The sequence below is a fragment of the Oncorhynchus keta genome, chromosome 18 (genome assembly GCF_023373465.1).
Source record: "Oncorhynchus keta strain PuntledgeMale-10-30-2019 chromosome 18, Oket_V2, whole genome shotgun sequence".
NCBI classification, from domain to species: domain Eukaryota; kingdom Metazoa; phylum Chordata; class Actinopteri; order Salmoniformes; family Salmonidae; genus Oncorhynchus; species Oncorhynchus keta.
This window is the reverse complement of record NC_068438.1, coordinates 2,805,407-2,829,764: the sequence shown is the minus strand read 5'-3', so window position 1 is coordinate 2,829,764 and position 24,358 is coordinate 2,805,407. Positions and strand designations below refer to the sequence as shown.

Here is a 24,358-nt window from a genome sequence, read left to right as displayed (position 1 = left end):
TAGATGTTGTCGTACAAATTTACTGTCCTATTTGTTAAATTCCCTTTTCAGTTTTAACTTAAGATTTGGTCTGTCTACTGATGTCCTCTATAGTGTATGTAGATATTGCCACATTGTGGAATTAAGGGAAAGAAATAAGACATTTGTCATTTTCTGAAACTCAACTGATTTAGAATAATCTGGAACCTCATAGTTCTGATAAAATGTACTGACAAATTTGATTTGTTTTTGAATATTCAGTGCCTTAGAAAGATGCTAAATAGTGAAATACAATGACTTGATCAATCAATCAAAAATGGCTATACTTCAAGGAACATTTACACAGATACTGTAGGTGGACATGTATACAATTGTTCTTCCTACGACAGAGAATACATATACCTCGGACTTACACCAATAACAGTATATAAATCTACAACAAATCTAAGTAGCTCTACACATTTCATAAAATAAATGTTGTATTAGGAATGATCATCATTAAAATCATAAAAAATGGCACATCACATGATTCTGAATACATCATCTGATCAAACAATGAAGCAACATCTTAATCTGAGTAAGTAAAAACCAATATTCAGGGCTAAAGGGCTAAAGAAACTGCTCGGTTTACTTTATACAGCTGTGGTCTTTCAATACATTTCGGGGGCAAAATTGAAAGGCTACGATATCGTCGATCCATAATACACATGGTACCTATTCTGGTCAATCAATCGTGACACACTGTTGAACGGTCCACCTTCATTGATAAAGCTTTGGACTGCCAAGGGAAGGACTGCCAATGCACGTAAAAACATGATGGAGTGGAACCAACCAAGTCTCTGCTTTTCAACAGCTGAGTGAAATCCTGGCCTTTAATTGGCCCACCACCTAACGAAATACAACCAATTAACAACGGAAAGAAAAACAAGACCCAACTCACTCAAAGTTTCAAAACAGCTTCCCTAACAGAGATGGCCAGGGACACGTCTCCAGTTGTCGTCTGAAGGACTGACAGCTTGTCACTGGATTTCGGAAAAGAAGCGGTTCAGGAGGGTCACATTTGCTTGGACCTTTCAACAGCACATGGGCACATAAAAGCTATGGCCCCAAGTCTCCCATTGAGACACGCTAATAGCTGAGGCTCAGTGTCACTATAGTGGGGGGGCCCGGCAAGCGGCCACACAAACAAACAAAAGCCCTGGTCAGTACATGAGATCTGATGCTCCGGTGTTCACGTCCGACTCTTTGGCCTCCTGGAAGGGGAACTGGATCCCGGCCACACGGATCAGCAGGATGTTAAGGCCATGGACGAGGAAGGTGAGGAAGATGAGCCAGAAGGAGTGGTCAAATTGCTCTGTGAGCGTCTTGTACACAAACGTGCTCTCGTTGAAGTTGGCGATGTGGTCGGACAGCCGGTGGAGCTTCACCTCGGAGGCAAACAGAATCATCACCAGGCAGCTGCAGAGGCCTGTTCAGACAGATGGGCAGACCCACAGACAGACAGACAGACAGGCAATATTACCCTATTACAGTTGACAACACTGGGAGTTCAAATAAGAAGTCAAAGGCAGCCTAATGATCCTGTTCCTATAAGGCAGAATACTACTTCCTGCCCACGCCACATTAAAAGGAAATATGTGAACGCTACAGTAGTTGCAATCCCAAACAGGTTACCAAAACAATTCAGCTTTGGTCATTCACTGCTGCGAGAGATTAATTATCACGTGACATGTTTTACATCATCGTAAATATAGGTTCACTGATCAGATGAATACAAACTTGCATTCTAGTGTATAAAAATGTTTGTTTAGTTTTGCCCCTGAAACCTGGTAAGCGGTTTCGATTTAATAGGCCCGCTAAAGGTAGGGTCTCAGTTATAGATAACTGAGAAATAACTCCTTTAACTCTGGTGCTGTGTTTCTTAATTGGTGCCATTATTTGGATGGGAGGTCAAGTAGCCCACTGTCCTGATTAAATAAATGGTAGGTTACCGGATACTGGTTTTAAAGCTGAAAAAGGCAAAAGGAAAGCGACGTACAGCCAACCACTCATGGCTTGGCTGTTGTGTTTGAACGTCTCTGATATGCATTTCTAACTAATGTTGAAGTGTTGAAGGACACCTTTGTTGGACCCCAATCATGTTCTCTATAGCAGTGGTTCTCAATTTGTTTTGGTTACTTTACAACAAAGTACATTTTGTTCTGTCCAGAGTACCCCTTTCATGTGCATTTTACCAGTAAGCGTATGGTCTCATGAGTCTTCTCAAGTACCCTCTGTGGATAGGCCAAGTACCCCCAAGGGGTACGGCTGTCCCGTGTAGCTCAGTTGGTAGAGCATGGCGCTAGCAATGCCAGGATTGTGGGTTTCATTCCCACGGGGGACCAGTATGAAAATGTTTTCACTCAATACTATAAGTGGTTCTGGATTATCCAGTGGTTCTGGATAAGGACTAAAATGTCAAAATGTACGAGAACCACTGCTCTATTGCCCCATTCATACCTGGGGCTAACATGCATCCTGATCTTGCCCACATTCTGATTGGGCCCACATTTTCAGAAATGAGTCTACACACTGTATCCACATCGTGACCAGAATTCCTGATCCCTTCCTGTATGCAAATTATTTGACAGCTTTTCTTAGAAAATAATATGTATTTATTTGTTTTAACACACAATGGTGCCACCTGTCAATGATTTTGAGGGCGGGAGAATGATTATTTAAATGATTTCAATGTCCAGATCCGGCTACACATATCCGTGCCTGACTACATCCGGAGGTGGTCAGGAAGATCTGATCACAATAAGATCACAATGCATCTTTTAATTGTCTACACCTGTCTGAAAATGTGGGCACAATCAGAATGTGGACAAGATCGGAACATAAGGAGACATGTTAGAACCAATAAACGTGGTTCCTGTGTAGCGTACTGCGAGCTATTTATATCTGAAGATGGAATGCACGTGTGTAAGAGAGCTGTTTGCCTACATCTACCTGTGATGTGAGTTATGAAATGATGACTTTTTTTGTGCTTACAGCAGACAAAGTTCCAGAGGTAGAGTCCCAGGGGTCCGTGCAGGGTCTCGTAGGGACTACCAAAGGCATTGTACATAAAGAAGCCTGTGGCCACAGAGGAGAAGAAGATGAGCACTACGCAGAAGAAGATCACAGTGACGTGAAGACTGGCTGGGATGACGTCCACCAAGTTCGGAAAAACTACAAGGAGAGGGACAATATAGAGAGGTGTGGGAATGTTCTACAATGATTAAATAAGTATTTTTCTCCCCCACAACTTTCACGTGATGAAACACATACATGCGTCTCTGTATTCTATTAGTTTAACGTGCAAAAGGCAGATGGAACAAACAGTCAGAGAACAAATCGTTTTTTTGTTCATCTAAAAAGGCCTCACCATGATTAGCAAGCCTGCCGGTCAAGCGAAAAGATCATGTGTGTGTGCCAAATCTCATTAGTGAAAAATTGCTGATGACTCACTCCATTGTGCTTGTGTAAGAAGTGTTACTGCATTTACTGCTATTTAGTGCTACTTGCTGAGTTACAAGAGATGCCCTCTTATGAATGACCAATTAACCTAGTTGAAGGCAGTTGGGTTTCCCCTGTAAGGCTAGCCTTCATCATTTTGATAACAGGTTTCTCCTCACTCCATTTACATTTCTCTTTCTTTGTTTGATTTGAGTTTGTTGTTAACACTAAATAACAATGTTCTTCGGACATTACAAAACGTGTCAACTTCACATTCATCATATGTGAAAACGGCGGATTTCTATGAAGACCAGATTTCTGTATGTCATAACTTAAGCTTTACCAGTAGTTTAGACATCACTATTACATCATCTGTTGTAACCTTTATTGGGATTTTAACCAACTATGAGTTGGCATAGGTTAGTAAAGTTATGTCAAAAATGTTTACTGATAATGTGCCATTTTCAAATGCATTGGTGTTGGGGTAGTGCTGTAGATGAATATGATGTTTTAAAAATATTCCTTTGAGGTATTTCTACCCCCTGCGAGGGTAGGCTATGTGCACATTTACACGTGGCCATGTCTCCGTGACCCACATTTGTGTATAGGCTTACTGTATGTGTAGCCTAGTCTAGTTGCAGACGTGAATGTTCAATGCATTTTTACAGCAGCGTTATGCATCTCCGCAGCCTGTAAAACCATTATCATAAAACAGGTTGTTTGAATCCAGGATTCTGATTGGTTGATAGCAAGGAGTTATAGCACCACAATCCTGTATTCTCGGGGTAATGCCTGTTAACAGTTCCATTAGATAGTCCCATGCCACTAGGCTAACATTTGTGACCATTTTTCTCCTACTTGTCTCTAGTGGGTTAACAAGCTTCTCAGATGTTAAAGAAGCATAACTTTCCCATGTTTCACCCAACTGTAGTGTATGATATAACATTTTGATGGCTGTACTTTTATAAATGTTTGGTTTGCAACAGTTGGGGTTTGTCTGAACCTTGCCATCTGCCTCTCCGACCTGTGGAACAATGTTTCAGTTTTTTTGCGATTTACACTGTGCCATGCATATAAATGTGAAGAGACTGACAGCTTCTCTGAGCCAGGTGAATTCATTTATCAGGATCATTATAAATGGATATATCTAAAGAAATGTCAATAGAAACAAAGGTTAAAACAAACGAAAGTGCTCATAGTTTGCTGTCACTTCAGTTGCTTGATGTGATTGTGCATTGTGTGCTAGCTTTAGTTGGTTAGCTAGCAAAGGAGATGTAGCTAGCCTGCAAAGCTACATGCCAATAGGTCATGATATAGAAAATGTCACAGTAAAGTGCAGAGAGTTCGATTAGCCTGCTGCTGGGGGGAAAAGAGACCCCCCAGTTCCGCTAAAACCATTGACAACTGCGTTCCATTTAAAGGATTGTTGAACTGTTAAAGAAAAACTGCACCCAAAAACAATCTTTTAGTATTTGTTTCATTAGTCCATTGTTGACATAGTCCCAATTTTTTGTTGCTTGTCAGCAATCAAGTTTAACACGGCCGTGGTATATTGGCCATATACCGCAAACCCCCGAGGTGCCTTATTGCTAAGATACTGAACAAAAATTAACACAACATGCATCAATTTCAAAACTTTTATTGAGTTACAGTTCACATAAGGAAATCAGTCAATTGCAAAAAAATGAATTAGGCCCTAATCTACGGATTTTACGATTGGGAATACTGATGCATCTATTGGTCACAAATACCTTTAAAAAAAGTTGGGGGCGTGGATCAGAAAAACAGTTAGTATCTGGTGTGACCACCATTTACCTCATGCAGCGCGACACATCTCCTTCACATAGAGTTGATCAGGCTGTTGATTGTGCCCTGTGGAATGTTGTCCCATTCTTCTTCAATGGCTGTGCAAAGTTGCTGGATATTGGCGGGAACATGCTGTCGTACACGTCGATCCAGAGCATCCCAAACAGGATCAATGGGTGACTTGTCTGATGAGCATGCAGGTCATAGAAGAACAGACATTTTCAGCTTCCAGGAATTGTGTACAGATCCTTGAGACATGGGGCTGTGCATTATCATCCTGAAACATGAGGTGATGGCGGCGGATGAATGGCACGACAATGGGACTCAGGATGTCGTCACGGTATCTCTGTGCATTCAAACTGCCATCGATTAATTGTAAATGTTTTCATTGTCCGTAGTTTATGCCTTCCCATACCATAATCCCAACACCACGGGGCACTCTGTTCATAACGTTGACATCAGCAAACCGCTCACCCACATGACGTCATACACAGTCTGTGGTTGTAAGGCCGGTAGGACGTACTGTCAAACTCTTTGAAATGACATTGGAGGTGGCTTACGGTAGAGAAATGAACATTCAATTCTCTGTCAACAGTTCTGCTGGACATTCCTGCAGTCAGCATGCCAATTGCATGCCCTCCCTCAAAATTTCTGGGATCTTTTATTTCAGCTCATGAAAGATGGGACCAACACTTTACATGTTGCGTTTATATTTGAGTTCAGTGTATAAACTGGTTACCAAGGTAATTGGAGCAATACAAATACATGTTTTGTCTTACCCGTGGTATACAGTCTGATATACCACAGCTGTCAGCCAATCAGCATTCATGGCTCGTACCACACAGTTTATAATGAGTCTTCTGGGGCAACAAGTAATGACAGAAGAGTATCTAATTATAGACAAGTTGACAAACAAATAGCCTACCAAAATGTCAGAAATAAACAGAAACATATCGAAACTAGGCTTTAAAACAATCCTGAACCCCCAGTCAAAACTCTGTTCCGCCATCTCTGCCTCGGGCCCAGAGTTGCATTTTTAAATTAAGACATATATTAACATTGCTTCTCGCGTAATGTGTTCATCATTATATGACTTAACAGTTTATTGCAACTTATGCAATGCGGTTGCAATACGTGTGATTAAAATTGGTGCTGCGACTTTAGCTAAGGTTCATAGATTTGATGTTAATATTACCAGAAATTGTATAGAATATTTTTTCAATTTATTTTCAGATTCAGGAAGTACAAGGCAGGACAGCAGACACCAGATACTGCACAGCCAAGTGTGGCAGCATTTGCACAGAAAATTTGTCATCCAAATTCTTGTGCTCTTTCTTCAGAGTTACCACTCACAGTAAAACCCAAATAGAAATTAGCTGGATTCCCTTCCTCCTAGACTGCAGGCGGTACACTGGGCGGCATAGCGCAGAGAAAATAGCTAGCTATAGCTTTGATGAAATCACAGATGAATATCGCATCACAAATAAAGTATCCTATTATCACAGATAACACATCAAATATGAAATGTGCATTCAAAGTAAAGCTGCCACAGCAGGAGGAGCACAGTAAAGACGGGAACCTGGACGATGAACACCTATGGGAGGATGTATCATGGGATGAGGTGAACATCAACCTCCGGAGATCCAGACGGTGACTCTCCCGTTTTGCTCACTTCCTACTGCTAGTGATACGTGATGGGATGAAAGAAGTCAAGGTCATTTCATTAGCCATTACCAAGACATCAAGGTTCATTCAGTACACTGCTACATAGTAGAACTCCATTTAAAGACAGGTTTGAGGCTGTGTTTGGCATGGGGAAATTTGTTCCAGCAACAAATGCTACTCGCTTTAATGGCACATTCAAACAACTGCAGGCCCTCGTAGCTCTTGACCACAAGGCCCTCAAAGAAATGTGCAGCGTGGACTTGAGAATGTGGTTTTGAACACGTGTGAATAGAACCAGCTGAAAGAGTTGAGTGGAGTCCTTGCACCGTTCTCAAAGTTAACGGAACTTAAAGAGAAGTCTATCACCATCAATCAGTATGGTGGTTCCAACTGTCTTGGATAGGAACACTCACCTGCTCCAGATGAATCAAATCAATCAAATTGTATTGGTCACCTACACATATTTAGCAGATGTTATTGCAGGTGTAGCGAAATGCTTGTGTTCCTAGTTCCAACAGTGCAGTAATATCTAAAAATTCACAACAATACACACACATCTAAAAGCTAAATAATGGAATTAAATATTAGTACGAGCAATGTCGGATTGGCATTGACTAAAATACAGTCAAATAGAATACAGTATATAAACTCAGCAAAAAAAGAAATGTCCTCTCACTGTCAACTGCATTTATTTTCAGCAAACTTAGCATGCGTATATATTTGTATGAGCATAAGACTCAACAACTGAGGCATAAACTGAACAAGTTCTACAGACATGTGACTAAAAGAAATGGAATAATGTGTCCGTGAACAACGGGGGGGGTGGAGGGGGGGGTCAAAATCAAAAGTAACAGTCAGTATCTGGTGTGGCCACCAGCTGCATTAAGTACTGCAGTGCATCTCCTCCTCATGGACTGCACCAGATTTGCCAGTTCTTGCTGTGAGATGTTACCCCACTCTTCCACCAAGGCACCTGACAGTTCCCGGACATTTCTGGGGGAATGTCCCTAGCCCTCACCCTCCGATCCAACAGGTCCCAGACGTGCTCAATGGGATTGAGATCCGGGCTCTTCGCTGGCCATGGCAGAACACTGAGATTAGTCTTGCAGGAAATCACTCACAGAACGGGCAGTATAGATGGTAACATTGTCATGCTGGAGGGTCATGTCAGGATGAGCCTGCAGGAATGGTACCACATGAGGGAGGAGGATGTCTTCCCTGTAATGCACAACGTTGAGATTGCCTGCAATGACAACAAGCTCAGTCCGATGATGCTGTGACACACCGCCGCAGACCATGACGGACCCTCCACCTCCAAATCAATCCTGCTCCAGAGTACAGGCTCCTTTGACGATAAACGCAAATCTGACCATCACCCCTTGTGAGACAAAACCGCGACTCATCAGTGAAGAGCACTTTTTGCCAGTCCTGTCTGGTCCAGCAACAGTGGGTTTGTGCCCATAGGCAATGTTGTTGCCAGTAATGTCTAGTGAGGACCTGCCTTACAACATGCCTACAAGCCCTCAGTCCAGTCTCTCTTAGCCTATTGCGGACAGTCTGTGCACTGATGGAGGGATTGTGCGTTCCTGGTGTAACTCGGGCAGTTGTTGTTGCCATCCTGTACCTGTTCCGCAAGTGTGATGTTCGGATGTACCGATCCTGTGCAGGTGTTGTTACACGTGGTCTGCCACTGCAAGGACGATCAGCTGTCTGTCCTGTCTCCTGTCCTGAATAGAACTACAGCTCTCACTCTGCTTCCACTCGCTCTGGAAGATACTTATTTGAAGATAGGTTAGCCAGCCGTCTCGATGGTTCTCAGTGGTGATGAGAGTAGTAGCATATGTTGTTTTGAAGAATAGTAGAATGGTCCCACTTAAATTTGCTTTTCTAGATACTTTTCTTAGGACAGCTAATCAGCCGTACCAGTGATTGTCCGGGAGGTGATTTTATTCTCTACCTCGTGCTGAGATTTCAAAGTTCAAACCACTTTGGATGTGAGCCGCAGCTAAAATGTCTCTCTGGTCTGATATGTACATTTTTAACCCCTGATTTTATACAGTTATTCAATAGGGGCGGTTTGTGAGACTGACTTCACTCAAGGGGGCGGTGACTACTCACTTGTTATTCCTCTTATAGTTTCTAAGATCACATCCTTCTCTTAACAAAAACACTAATCATTTTTCATACACAACATAGAGAATGGAGACTTCGTACCTGTAGTGTATATAGACTTTTCAAGTTACAGTATTTCCTTTAACATTTTTAATGCATCACAAAATAACAACCGAAAGGACATCAATTTCTTTAGATCGTCTGAACATTCCCCACATTCTGTTAGAAATATTGTTCCAGTATTCACTTTAGAACATGTTAGAGTTTCAGCGGGAAAACCTACGTGAACAAAGGCACATTCCTGTGTGAATTTTGAGAGGGAAATAGCTGAAAGTTCCAATCCATGATTTACAACAGTCAACTCCCCATCAGCTCCCCTCTCTGCGGGGGAGAGGGGGTCTGGCCGAAGTTAATGATATTTAATAAAACAAAAGTTATTGTGAACTCTACAATGTTACCACTCCGAGAAAGAGAACGATAAAAATAGACCTACTTAATACATGCATACATTAACCTAAATTAATGCAACCAAATTTACTACTGGTGACATACTGTATGTAATGGGGAATTGATACAAAAATAAAACATCTAAGGACAAACTATTAACACAATAAAACTATGAATGTGCAAGAATTTGGCAGGAGGTAGCTCAGTGCATTCTGGAGGACTGAGCACATTCTGGAAAGACACCAATATCTTCACCACACGCCCCTCCCCTTCTTCTGGCAACATTTCAAATTGTACTCAAGACACATTATCTTCACACATATTTTAAATGCATTGCTTTTTCACTAACAGCCGCAAATTGCGGGCTTCCCAACTAGTCATGTAGGCCATGCTTGGGATTTGAAACAATCCACAGCTTTGAAAGAAACTAAATGGTCCTGTATTACTTTACTAATTGCTGTATAGACAGGAGTAATTATAACATTTGGACAAATTTATTTCCATTTACTTTAGGCTGCAGTGACTACTGAATCTTGTCCGGTTACTACCCAGTGTGCAAACTCTGGCTGAAAATGTATTTTTATGACATCTTATTCTGGTCGCAAACTGGTTTAAAAGGGAAGGTTTTTTTAAACATATTTTTACTGACCACCATTACACCAGTTGGTCATAACTGTGACCTCTATCTGACCAGCTGGTCATGATTCTGACCACTATATTATGTAGCCTACTGGTCATTGTTAAGACTTCATCATAACATGGTACTATTTAAAGAATTTTGTAGGCTGTGATTGTAACTGACTTGCCTAATTATTTTTTTTTTTAAATAATGGACTACCTGACTACAGTTTATTACCTACACTCTTAGAATAAAGGGTCCCAAAAGGGGTCTTCGGCGGTCCCCATAGGAAAGGCCTTTTTGGTTCAACGTATAACCATTTTGGTTTCCATGTAGAATCTTCTGTGGAACAGGTCCTACATAGAACCCAAAAGAGTTCTACCTGAAACAAAAACAGTTCTACTTGAAACCAAAAAGGGCTCTTCAAAGGGTTCTCCTATGGAAACTGCCCGAATAACCCTTTTAGGTTCCAGATAGCGCCCTTCGAAAAAAGAAGTGTGGTAAAACGTATTGCAGAGGATAAAGTTGGATATTGAAAACATTGCTCGTTACATTTGTGATTGTTTCCATAGTCACCAATTAAAATTAATCTGTAACATATTCTTACATTTAAAATAGATCAAGCAATGTAACAAACTAAATGACATACATCTGCATACAGAAATCGTTTCATAATTCAACCACCGACATTACATGCAAAAAAAAGACTGGGACAGACTATACAAAGGCCCATTGTTTTATTTGATTAATAATTCATTAGTGGTGTGATGGGGTAGATCCTCATCAAGTACCTCTGAGCACAGAAAGAGATCTGGAGCGTGGTGACCCTCTTGAAAAGTCGTTTGATGGGTCAGATCTGCAGTGAAGAGAATCAGCGTATTACCAATTTGAGATTTTAAAAGCAAACTAAAAAAAGGACATTAATTGAAGAATATTTGTCGACTCAGCTAGCTAAAATGATTTCCATGGTACTAGTTGAATCATTGTGGCAGTAAAAAAGAGAAACTAAATGCAACAAATTAAGTAAAAGAGGCAATCTTGTTCAAAAGTTGTGTCGGTCTTATCACTCCTGCAACAAACATTGCTAGAAATGGGTGTAATCCGCAAATCGCTTCCTCTTCTCTGCAACTGCACACGTGTGTGAGTTTGAGTGAGTGACAGGGAGAATGAGCAGGAGAGAAAGGGGAGAAACTGTACATGACTCACCAACTTTACATGAATCAGGACAAGGGTTTCGCACCTGAAATAAAAAAGGGCAGTTAAAAATAGGATTTTTATTTGCTTTACCAACTTATATTAGAAGCGGTGCTATTTCAATTGGATCTAATTACACTACACTCTTAGACATTTTTTCCCCAAAAGGGTTCTTCGGCTGTCCCCATGTAGAAGCCTCTGTGGAAAGGGTTCTACATGGAACCCAAAATACTTTTACCTGGAACCAAAGGGTTCTATCTGGAACCAGAAAGGCTTTTCATATGGGGACAGACGATTAACCTTTTTAGGTTCTGGGTAAGATCAGGCAATAATGGGCAGCTGAATAGCATGTCTCTTGGGGAATCCAGTCTCAGTGAGACCTGATGCAATGAAAAAAAGATAATGACCATCAGCATAGCTAGTACAAATCTAGCTCTTACAAAGCTGGTTAGTAGGAATCAATACACACGGAATGTTAGAGTATCAAACCGAAAAACGTACTGTCATGGATTCATGGAAGAGTGGTTCTGCTCTCTTCCTTCCCTGGCGATGTGGCAGAATAGGTCACTGGTACCTGAGTGTGTGGCCAAGCACCCCTGTAGAGGCCATGCATCAGGTCATTGACATGTTTCAGGAACTGTAAATACAGATGAATCATGGTTAACACAAAGTTAGACTTAGTCAATGTACTTGCTAGTCAATTTACTTGTCTATGTTGCCCCTCAGCAATCTGGCAGTTAGGCAGACAGAGATAGCCTGTGTTTTGCTGTCTATTTACATTTCTTACTCAGCATTACATTTCTAAACTCATTCCCTTTGTTCCTTCCTCCATCCAAGCTACAAGATTCCTGCAAAAAATAAGAATCAAGAATTGAAAAAGGCAGTTGAGAGTTGTAATTTTAGAATGAGTGTTGAGGGGGAACAGGGATAGGCTAAATGTATTGTAATTGTCCAATAGAAAATACAAGGAACTCTGATGAATCAAGAAAATCTTCACATTCATATTGGGGGTACACGCTTCAAGAATTAGGATAGTTTACTGTCTCACACACATGCATGCACACAATGTTTCCCATATGTACCAATCTTTTCTGTAAATTATTGTGATTATAATCATCGTCAAATCTCACACAGAACACTGAACCCACACACATAGCTAGCAGGACAATGTTGGACATGACAATATTTTAAAGTTATTGTGATCATCATCTCACACACAGAACACACACATTTGCTATCATTAACTAAACCGATATCAAAATGTTGACTAGCTAGAACCAACACCTACAAAAGGTAAACATTTTAACTTACCATGTCCATGGAGGATTAGCCAGAGAGCTAATGTTAAATAGCTAGCAAATGTTTCCTTGAAATTCTTCTCCACAACAAACTGCCGCTTTACTTACGAAAGTAAAACAAGAATGCAGGAGAACAGGGACTACCATTTAGCAGTCAAATGTAAAAAATGGTGTAAATTTACAGAAACTGTCTATGTTTTCCAGCTGTGTCTGTTCCAACTGCCATATGGAAGTTTGACCAATGAGCTGGAGCAGGCTGCCTGCATGCAGATTGATTGCTGCTCATGAAGCACAGATTCCAATCAAAGTTTTATCTGGAAAGGATATGCCTACCTCCTAAATTTAATCCCAGCCCCCGTCCCTGCAGGAGGCCGTCATTGTAAATAGGGATTTGTTCTTAATTAACTGACTTGCCTAGTTAAATAAAAGGTTCAATTATAAAAAATGTAGCCAATGAAATTAAAAACAATTACCAGACAAATTATGTTAATTGCTTGAAAGCTTTAAGGAAAAATATAACAGTCATTTTCAGTGTGCAATTCAGGTGCAATAATTCAACTAATTATTGATGGAAATAAATGCAATAAAAATAGGGGTTGTAAATCCTGATGGATTGTAAACTCAGCAAAAAAAAGAAATGGCCCCTTTTCAGGACCCTGTCATTCAAAGATAATTCATTAAAATCCAAATAACTTCACAGATCTTCATTGTAAAGGGTTTAAACACTGTTTCCCATGCTTGTTCAATGAACCATAAACAATTAATGAACATGCACCTGTGGAACGGTCGTTAAGACACTAACAGACGGCAGGCAATTAAGGTCACAGTTACAAAAACTTAGGACACTAAAGAGGCCTATCTACTGACTCTGAAATACACCAAAAGAAAGATGCCCAGGGTCCCTGCTCATCTGCGTGAACGTGCCTTAGGCATTCTGCACGGAGGCATGTGGACTGCAGATGTGGCCAGGGAAATAAATTGTAATGTCCGTATTGCGAGACGCCTAAGACAGCGCTACAGGGAGACAGAACAGACAGCTGATCCTCCTCGCAGTGGCAGACCACGTGTAGACACACCTGCACAGGATCGGTACATCCGAACATCACACCTGCGGTACAGGTACAGGATGGTTACAACAACTGCCTGAGTTACACCAGGAACGCACAATCCCTCCATCAGTGCTCAGACTGTCTGCAATAGGCTGAGAGAGACTGGACTGAGGGCTCGTAGGCCTGTTGTAATGCAGATCCTCCCCAAACATCACCGGCAACAACGTCGCCTATGGGCACAAACCCACCGTTGCTGGACCAGACAGGACTGGCAAAAAGTGGTCTTCGCTGGCCAGTCGCGGTTTGGTCTCACCACGGATGGTGAGTTTATTGAAGGAATAAGCATTCCCCCGAGGCCTGTACTCTGGAGCGGGATCGATTTGGAGGTGGAGGGTCCGTCATTTTTTACTTAGCAGGTATTTTTCTTAAAACTGCATTGTTAAGGTCTGTAAGGTCTACCTACACCTGTTGTATTCGCCACATGTGACAAATACAACTTGATTTGAAATAAAAGACTATGGTGGAAAATTGCAAGATTATGTTATAATGCTGTTATTGCATCCATTGGTTCTTGTATGCACCATAATAAGGGCTTGTTAATCATCTGTGTGTGTTCTACTGAGGATGGGCCTCTGGGAGATAACACTGACAGGAGATGGTGTCTTTTGGGTGATAAAACCTAAAGAGGCCGCATTCCAGAGCATGAGTTAATGTTTCTGTTCTATATGGTACCAGGTAGAGATGACCCCAGGGCCAGACCCTGGTCTGTACAATGAAAGATAACTGTTGACACAGCAGATACTGTCTGCTGTGAATTATAAGTATCTTTCATACAAATCTTAACCTTGTGACCTATTCTATATATCTGTTGTTGGTCATGTAGGTTGAAAGGGGTGTATCTTGGCTATAAAAAGACCTTTGTACTTTTGTCTTGGGCTCTCAACGAATCATCTGAGCGTGAATCATCGACCAGCCATCATTATAGTAGAGCACTCAATCGATTCACTTTAAGTGTGTTGTATTGACTTGCTCCCTTATTAATAAGTGATTAAAGATTTAGTTTAAGTATAACTCTGACTTGTGTGATAGGTTTGTCTCTCCTCAATTGATAAAGAAATTAACCACCATAAGACATAGGTGGCCTACATGTTATTTGTTAAATTCTGAAAACAAATGTAGTTAGTCGTAATAGAACGTCAAAACAGCATTCAGTGGAAGAGAAGAAAATGTGCAGCACAATAAAACAGTGCAATTAGTTAACAAACAATTACCATTAGAAGCCATACAGCAAGCCACCGGATAATCGTAATTTAAAAGACATAATGTAATTGTACTGCAGTTTTGTAAGGATATCCTGTATTATTGTGCATGTTAATCTTACATGCTGGTAGCGTAGAACAATTGTTATGGAAGTGAATGTGCACTTTTCAATTCAGTGGACTGAAACTATAAAAAACACTGTATGTGAAAGCAAACACATTTATAGTGTTGGGAACTGACTTTTAAACTTGAAAATATGAAATATCCTTGTTCATGTCACCGAAAGGGTGTTTTGGTGTGCACGCATTCGACACAACACAATGCCACAGATGTCTCAGGTTTTATTTTACATGCTGGTAGCCTAGAACAAATGTTATGGAAGTGAATGTGCACTTTTCAATTGGGTGGACTGCAACTACGAAAAACATAGCCTGTAGTAAAAGCAAAAGCATTTATAACATCGGAGATTCTCTAAATTAGGGACCATCTCTGATAACTATAGGATTCATAAATTGGAGCTTTTAATGACCTAGCAAATTCGATGACTTGGAGGTGAAATATATCACATTTCTCTGTTTAAAAAAAAGAAGAAGGTATTTCATCACATGACGAATTAAAACCTCAAATGGCCCTATTCCTGAAAAAGTCAATCGGACCGGATAAACTGAAGTAGGCTCAGCCGAGTACCTTTAGCCGGAGGCCAGAGTAATATGATTCTGCCAGACTCGGGAAGAGCTCGGCCCGCATGAAGCCCCCTGAGCCCCAGTCCCCTAGTACTCAAATGGAATGGGTCTGAGTCAAGTGTGTTGACTGCACAGGAGGCTATTGAGAGAAGAAGGGCTCATTATAATGGCCAAAACAGAGCAAATGGAATGGCATGAAACACCTGGAATCCATGTACTTGATACCATTCCACTAATTCTGCTCCAATCATTAACACAAACCCATTTCCCCCAATTAAGGTGCCACTAACCTCCTGTGGTTGACTGGGTACAGTATGCCACGAGACCCTAACCCCTTTGGTGAGTTCTGCCAGCTGTTGTTTGCCAAATGTGCTAAACTGAATCATGAAAACCCTGCTGAAAAAAGAACATTACTCAAATTGATATAATTGTAATGGTTCTAGCGTCTTATATACAATGGGTGCATGGCCCACAAAGACTATGCACATGTTTATTTAGATCGGTTTCTATTAATTGAGTAGCATTTAGATATGTTTTTTTGGTTGAACTCCACACCAGTTATCAACCAAAATAAGACGTATTTTGCTTGATGTCAAAAATACATCATATAGAAAAATTATTAATCTGGTCATAGAATGTCCAGACCGGGTTTCAACCAGTAAAATACGTCTTTATCACGTTGTATGCCCAATGGGTAATTACATTATGTGTATTGTATTGTTAGCCTGCAAATACTTTATTATAAAATGTTCCTTTTTTTCCAACACCCAATAATTAGGCTATATTTTGTGCCAATGCTACCAAGATAATTTATGCTGAACATTCCATTTAATTTAGTAAAATGGATCCTTACGTCACAGGGACAGGCTATCTATAGTAATTTGAATTATTAATGTAGTGGGTGACTACTCGTCTCATTGTTTACTTTTCATTATAGATGCGCAAATGAGAATACCTTTTCAACCCAGCAGTATCTTTAAATACACCGGTTTTCACAAACTTTTCATGCAATTCACAGAGTCTTCTACTCACATGAAAATCTGAAGGGTCTTCCGCCAAGTCCACATTGCTTCACTCTCTGTCCGTGAAAAAGACCATAGTTAACCCTACCGACAAATTTATCCAGCTCCTGTCCTGTGGCATTTACAAGTTGCGCACCGGTTGTACACAACACAGTCCCCTGGACCCAAAACTGCGTCCCCATCGCGGCGGCAATAATGAGGACGCAACCGAAACTCAACACTCCGGCAACAGAGAATATAATTTTCTTTTGACAACTTGGCATGGTGAGTGTGTAGTGTGGAAAAATAATTAGTCCGACCAGTCCATGGTGTTCAATTAATCTCCAGTTGGTAGCCAACTCCCAAATAATCCAAAACCAAATAGCTAATTATCTGTGTTAGGATATTATGACAAGTGTCATTGAAATAGCTAAATGTGTATACCGTAGTGATGCTGTTCTAAAATGGCCGTTGCATATTCAATTACATTGATCGTCTTCCCCCCTTGCTCATTATCTCCAAGTAACCAAGGTTTTACATTTGGGAGAGTGCTTCTCGCTACCGTCGAGAAGTTTCTAGCACAATGACTTCTCAAAACCCGCCCACAATGCCTGAAAACTTGCCCACACATTTCTTTTTCGCAGCAAAATGAGTTTCCACATTTTTCCATAACTTCAGAGGGAATGAAGGATTTATATCGACTTAATCTGTAGATGTATAGCCCTGTTTGTACAATATTCGTTTTAGTGGGGGAGGTCGGGTAATGTAAATATGTCCACGAGCACAAAACACCACATCTGTAATTTTAATCCCGTCCGATTCTGCCATGTCAGTAGTTGTTACACGTTTACAACAATTCAACCCAGAGGCGCAACTTTGGTTTTAGAAGTTGCGGGGACATAATAAATACACACACACACATATATATATATATATATGGCCTTGGGAAAGTATTCAGTCGATATTTATTAAGTCTATATATATTATTTTTCCACACTTTTTTAACGTGACAGCTTTATTCTAAGATGTATTAAATAAATAAAAATCCTCATCAGTCTACACACAATACCCCATAATGACAAAGCGATGACAGGTTGTCACGAACCGGCTCAAAGCCCGTAACAAAGGGAGACAACGTGGAGACAAGGAGAAGCAAAATATATATTTATTAACTAAAGCAACTAAGTATAATATACAATGGTGTGTGTAATCAGTAGTGTAAGTGAGTGTTTTGCATGCATGAATGTGATAATGCAGGGTGATGAAAGGTGCCAAAGCAAACAAACAAAAGGCCACCAAGAACCACAACACAATCTACAAAAGGTGTCTGCATGGAGAGAGTCTCCTCCATGAATGTGGAAGAGGTCTATTTATCCTGGGAGACACCTGGCCCAGGTGTTTCCCATGTAGCTGACGACCCTCCCAACTCCGCCCACCGGCATCCTAATAAGGAAACAAGAACAAAGAGAGAATACGGCAGACAGTGGGAGGGTCGTCACACAGGTATAGACATTTTTATAAATATATACAAAAAATACCTTATTTACATATTCAGCCCCTTTGCTTTGAAACTCAATTGAGCGCCGGTGCATGCTGTTTCTATTGATCATCCTTGGAGATGTTTCTACTACTTGATTGAAGTCCACCTGTGGTAAATTCAATTGCACACTGCCAAGAGTGTGCAAAGCTGTCATCAAGGCGGTGGCTACTTTGAAGAATCTCAAATATAAAATATATTGATTTATCACTTTTTGGGTTACAAAGTTTGTTGTCTTCTCTATTTTACAATATAGTAAAAAATAAAGAAAAACACTGGAATGAGTATGTGTGTCCAGACTTTTGATTGCTACTGTATACTTTATCCAGTCAGATAAACACTAGCTGGTGCTTTGCTTCAGGACAGAGGCGTTAGCCAGGAGTAGCCTCTGGGTTGCAGCTAGCTAGCTGCGATCTGGTGTAAAGACCCAGAGTTTGCGCCAGGAATCCAGTGATGTGGTGGAGAAAAGCAGTCCGATATGCTCTGGGTTATTATCGCTCTGTGTAGACTGGTAGTTATTGACCGAGCTAAAGCTGGCTGGTGTCCGAGCTAAAGGTGAAGACCGCTAGCCGTGGCTAACAGTGACTAGTAGCTAGTTAGCTGGCTAGTTGCTGATGGAGGTTCCAGTTATAGCGTATACACATAGCAGATCCGTACCACATTGGGTGAGGCGGGTTGCAGGAAAGTATAGTTAGATCGTAGGTGGAAAGTGAGAGAAAATATATACGAAAAAAAACGACTATTTACATGGGACAAGACAAACAGACGTCTGACTGCTACGCCATCTTGGATTAGTCAGTAGACTTGATTCACGATGATGACTGCTAGCTAAGATTGTGAAAGTAAGATGTTGACATGATCAGTCCAATCAACGCTACTGTACAAATAACGTGATTTGACATAATTTCTGTGACCAATGACCTTGAGCCTTCTTGGAAGGGTACTTGTAATATAACTCTGGTAGGACCCAAATGGCAGACATTTTGGATGTCTACCCTTTAAAAATATATATATATATATATATTTTTTATTTTTATTAACAACAAATCAATACATAAAGCACATACATAGATTACAAACAATGGACAATCGAGCTAGGGGGTACAATATCACATTACAATTACACAAGGACCTTATGGGACATGCCTACACTTACAATTCCAACAGCTTTTTTGTTAGAGCATTTAACTGTCTTAAAATACAGTTCAATTTCTTTTTGTAGGGTACGAAAATGTGGTTTTCTGTTTGTAAATTTACATTTGTGTATATGAAATTTGGCCAAAAGAATAATGAAATTAATTACATAAAAATGTTTCAGCTTATTTCTATTGTATGTAAAGAATCCAAACAGTACATCTCTCCACCATAGTGTAAAATCTTCATAAATGTGTTCAATTATAAACCTACTGATGTCTTGCCACAGTTTTCTTACATGCATACAATGCCAAAAAAGATGCAACACTGTTTCTGGGTGGTCATTACAAAAGGAGCAATTTGAGTTGATGTTTTCCTTAAACTTCTTCTTATAGTGGTTGGCAGGATAATATTTATGAATCATTTTAAAGGAAACTTCCTTAATTTTGTTAACAAGTAGGTATGTGTGTGGCAACATCCAAACTTTTTTCCAACAAGTATTATCAATAAATCCATTCCAATAAGGCATGACATAAGGTAGATAGATACAACATCCTGCTGAAACAAGGATCGTATCGCTCTGTTGTTGAATGGACCAAAAGATAAACAAATCTTTCCTACTGATGAGTCAACAGGGTCAATAGAAGGTAGGCTCTGAGGGTCAGGTCTTGACACGTTCCTGAATAACATAGCAAAACCTGAGGGAATGGCATCTAAAACAATTGCAAAATCTTTAGGTGTTACAGGGACCTTGTAAAGTGATAAGAATTATTTATAACTGAGTAAAAGACCCTCTGCATTTACCAGTTGGCTCACCAATAGGATATTATTTCGGAACCAATATTCTAAAAACAGAGGTATTTTTTTACAATATATCCCGATTATTCCATATATAATATCTGTGTGGAGAAAAATTGTGTTTATAAATTAAGGATCATGACAAGAAAACCTGCCGATGAAAAGCAGAAAGTTTCACTGGAACTTTGTCAATATTATAATTGCAAAACAACATGAAGTTTAAGGCCACCAAAAATAGAGAAGACATGATGAGGAATAAAATTCCAGATTGAAGTGGGTCTTCTTAGGAATTGTTTTATCCAATTGATCTTAAAAGTATTATTTAAAGTAGTAAGGTCCAGAAAATTCAGTCCACCATTCTCATAAGTGTTCATTACAACGGTTTTCCTAATGTAATGGGTACGGTTTCTCCAAAGAAAGTTGAAAAGCATCTGGTCTATCTCCTTGCTTATTTTACTGTCAAGATATAAAGATAGAGCACCATATGTTAGTCTAGAGATACCTTCAGCCTTGGTTATTAGGACTCTACCTTTTAAAGATAAGTCCCTCTGTAGCCATTGATTTAGTTTCTTCTGTTTTTTTAAATAAGAGGGTTAATATTTAGTAAGCCTCTAGACTTCTGATCCTTTGTAATGGTTATGCCTAAATATGTAAGTTCTTATTTTACTGGAATACCATAATATGAAGGTGTCACACAATATTTGACAGCTATGAGTTCACATTTATTAATGTTAAGATATAGACCAGACACTTTGGAAAAGGATTGTATCACATTGATCAATATGGGAATTTGGTTAGCGTCTTTCAGAAAAAGTGTAGTATCGTCAGCCAGCTGGCTTATAATGATTTCTTTACCAGCTATGTAAATACCTTGTACAGGACTATTATTTAAAGAATTTGCAAGAAGTTGGGTGATTAATAAAAAGAGGTACGGAGAGATAGGACAACCTTGCCTAATTCCTCTCTTTAACTCAAATATAGGTGAGGTGCCATATTTCAATGTGTTACCATTTGCATAGAGAGTCTTAATAGCCTTACAGAACAAATCCCCAAAATCAAGTCTCTCAAGGGAGTGGAAGAGAAACTGATGCTCTACTGTGTCAAATGCTTTATAAAAATCTAAAAATAATATGAAGCTATCCTCAGTTATTAGGTCTGAGTAGTCAAGTATGTCTAATACTAGTCTGACATTGTTAGAAATATGTCTGTTCCTCATGATCCCAGACTGTGTTTCATCAATGATTGCATCCAGGACTTCTTTAATTATTTTTGCAAGTAGTAAGGCTAATATCTTATAGTCATTATTAAGAAGACAAATTGGACGCCAGTTATCGATGAGCAGCATTTCTTTTTTTAGGCGTAGGTATCAGTGTTATTAACCCCTGACTCTTTGTAGAAGGGAGAACATTGTTTTTAATACTCTCTAAAAATACTTCAAATAGGAAGGGAGCTACTTGTTCAGAAAATAATTAGTAAAATTCTGGTGTAATTCCATCAACACCTGGTGATTTATTGTTCTTTAGATGTTTGATAGACTCTATAATCTCTTCAACTTTGATGGGTTCATCACACTGTTTAGATTCTATATCACTGATAGAGTGAACATTATTCAGTGAGTTAAAAAACATATCTGTGGATACCTGACAGTACGTAGAGCTATACCATTTTTTTGTAAAAATTGCTACAGTATTTAGCGATTCATTTTTGGTCATCTGTAATAACACCATCAATGTTTAACTTATGGATAGTGTTATTTTTAGAGTGAAATTTCTCAAGTCTAAAGAAATAGGATGAATTCTGTTCTCCCTCCTCAATCAATTTTTTCCTAGATCTAATAAAGGCTCCTTCTGCTTTTAATTTGTATATATCATCCAGTTTATTTTATAACTCAATTAGTTCCATCTTCTCCTCCCCCAAGAGGTCGACTGGGGACCTCTGAGAAAGGGAAGTTATCTTAATGATCACCTTTTCCTCCTCAGCTCTTCTGGTCTAAGCAAGATCACTACCATATTTTCTAAGGTATTTGGACACCTCAAATTTAAAGAGCTCCCAGTTCTTGCAAAAATATTTTTCTTCACAAGCCCTTTCCCAAAAGTGTGAGAGCAGATCTTTAACCTCAAATTTAAAACCTCTCTCTCCATATATCAGTAAGATCAAACTTTTCCATAAAAAGTATTAAACCCAAATTCTGATTGGTTGGCCTACCTGGGGGCCATCTACAGTATCAGTTGAATTATCTATTGTAATGTTAAAGTCCTCTCCTATCAATAATAACGAATTGGGAAATTTAGATAACCAATGAAGTACATGTTTCTCTATAGATTCAAGCAACTCATCATTCTCATGTTTGGTGTTGTACCCGTAGAAGTTTACAGTAATGAGCGTAACTGATCACAAGACAAATAAAGTGACCAAAGGGGTAACATTCCGAGTGTAGAATATTACCACCAAAGGTATTTTTCATTGTAGTGACACCAGCGGAGCGTTCAGATCCATGGGAAAGCCAAATATCGTTGCCCCACTGTGACCTCCAGAAGTTGGCATTAGCTAAAATTGAGTGAGACTCTTGAAAAAAGCAAAAATCTGTTCGAAATTGTTTAGCAAAAAAAACAAGGCCTTGCGCTTCCCATTGTTTCGTAATCCCCTAGCATTAAGAGATAATATAGACAAAGACAAAACAACAAAGATTATATAAACGTATAAACTGTAGTAGGATGAGTCAAAGACGTAGGAGCAGTGAACGTAAACGATAAGGAACCGAGATCTGCACCATTTAAGTCAATTTAAAGTGAAAATAGCTTATTCCATAACCTTTGAGCTAGACGTTATCTGGCTTTGAAATTCAACTCAACTGGAAATTATGTTCAAGACCAAACCATGGGTTCTTGTAGTAAGAGAGACTAAAAACCCTCTAGTGTAGTCAGGAACTATTCTGAGAAATAAAACAACAAATAATCATTTAAATAAAAGGGTTTAAATAAAAGGGTACCTACTATTTTAAGTACATATGAAAACTGATCATAAAATAATTGAATAACAAAATGTTTTACATATAAACGTTCCTAAGACCTTTTTTGGAAATAAGTATTAATAACTAAATAGAACAATAACCGTGTAAAGTCAGAGCAGACCTGTATGCCCTTTAAAACAGTATCTTAGTTACTGTATACATAAAAATAAATACAGCTTTCAATCTTATAGCGTTTCAATCGGTAACGTCTCTTGCTCTGAGACCTCGAAGTAGTTGTTCCCCTTGCTCTGCAAGGGCCGCGGCTTTTGTGGAGCGATGGGTAACGATGCTTCGAGGCTGTCAGTTGTTGATGTGTGCAGAGGGTCCCTGGTTCGCGCTCGGGTATGGGCGAGGGGACGGTCTAAAGTTATACTGTTACACTTGTTAGGTAAACAGCATAAGGAAAATGAGAATACCATGGCTGAAACCATCAACCTGTTCCTTCTGGTGAGATTTTTGTGAGGAATATGGATTTCTGAACCATTGATGAAACCTCGTCCTCTGACGAAGTAAGCAGCATTCGCCTCATTTCGTGCTAAGTAAGGGATGTCTACCCTAGGCGATTGGGCAATGTCCCCATGAGTGATACAATACTGAGCCAATCATGGTGCAATGCTCCTATTTTCTGGTGGCCCGCCACACCACCACAGAAAGCCCTGAGCTAGGCTGAAACACCTGCATTTTGGAGCTGCCTTACTCAAGAAAACAAAAATGAGACCGTGGACCGCCCTTCTGACCCCACTCATCAATACTGGATTATCCCACTCCCTTCTGGCCACACTCATCAATACTGGATTATCCCACTGCCTTCTGACCCCACTCATCAATACTGGATTATCCCACTCCCTTCTGACCCCACTCATCAATACTGGATTATCCCACTCCCTTCTGGCCACACTTGTCAATACTGGATTATCCTACTCCCTTCTGACCCCACTCATCAATACTGGATTATCCTACTCCCTTCTGACCCCACTCATCAATACTGGATTATCCCACTCCCTTCTGACCCCACTCATCAATACTGGATTATCCCACTCCCTTCTGGCCACACTTGTCAATACTGGATTATCCCACTTCCTTCTGACCCCACTCATCAATACTGGATTATCCCACTCCCTTCTGGCCCCACTCATCAATACTGGATTATCCCACTTCCCTTCTGACCCCACTCATCAATACTGGATTATCCCACTCCCTTCTGGCCCCACTCATCAATACTGGATTATCCCACTCCCTTCTGGCCCCACTCATCAATACTGGATTATTCCACTCCTTTCTGGCCC

The 24,358-nt window shown here is 40.0% G+C and overlaps 1 protein-coding gene and 1 long non-coding RNA gene across 3 annotated transcripts; both read right to left on the bottom strand.

The window, feature by feature from the left end:
* On the bottom strand, nucleotides 1-17,132 carry clrn1 (clarin 1). 2 transcript variants are annotated; one of them, XM_035791464.1, is made up of 3 exons: nucleotides 16,625-17,132; nucleotides 3,013-3,192; nucleotides 1-1,447 (listed from the first exon to the last, which is right to left on the bottom strand). In XM_035791464.1, exons 1-3 carry the CDS (start codon nucleotides 16,875-16,877, stop codon nucleotides 1,182-1,184), a joined length of 699 nt encoding a protein of 232 aa, XP_035647357.1. In that variant the 5' UTR covers nucleotides 16,878-17,132; the 3' UTR covers nucleotides 1-1,181. The 2 variants fall into 2 exon arrangements, with proteins under 2 accessions (XP_035647357.1, XP_035647358.1); XM_035791465.1 differs by having other exon boundaries at nucleotides 3,013-3,096.
* Nucleotides 10,831-12,951, bottom strand: LOC118397053 (uncharacterized). The gene is made up of 5 exons (XR_004828334.2): nucleotides 12,614-12,951; nucleotides 12,100-12,150; nucleotides 11,804-11,939; nucleotides 11,315-11,348; nucleotides 10,831-10,964 (listed from the first exon to the last, which is right to left on the bottom strand). It is a non-coding gene; the product is annotated as an uncharacterized LOC118397053 (long non-coding RNA).
* Nucleotides 17,133-24,358: the final 7,226 nt, after the last annotated feature.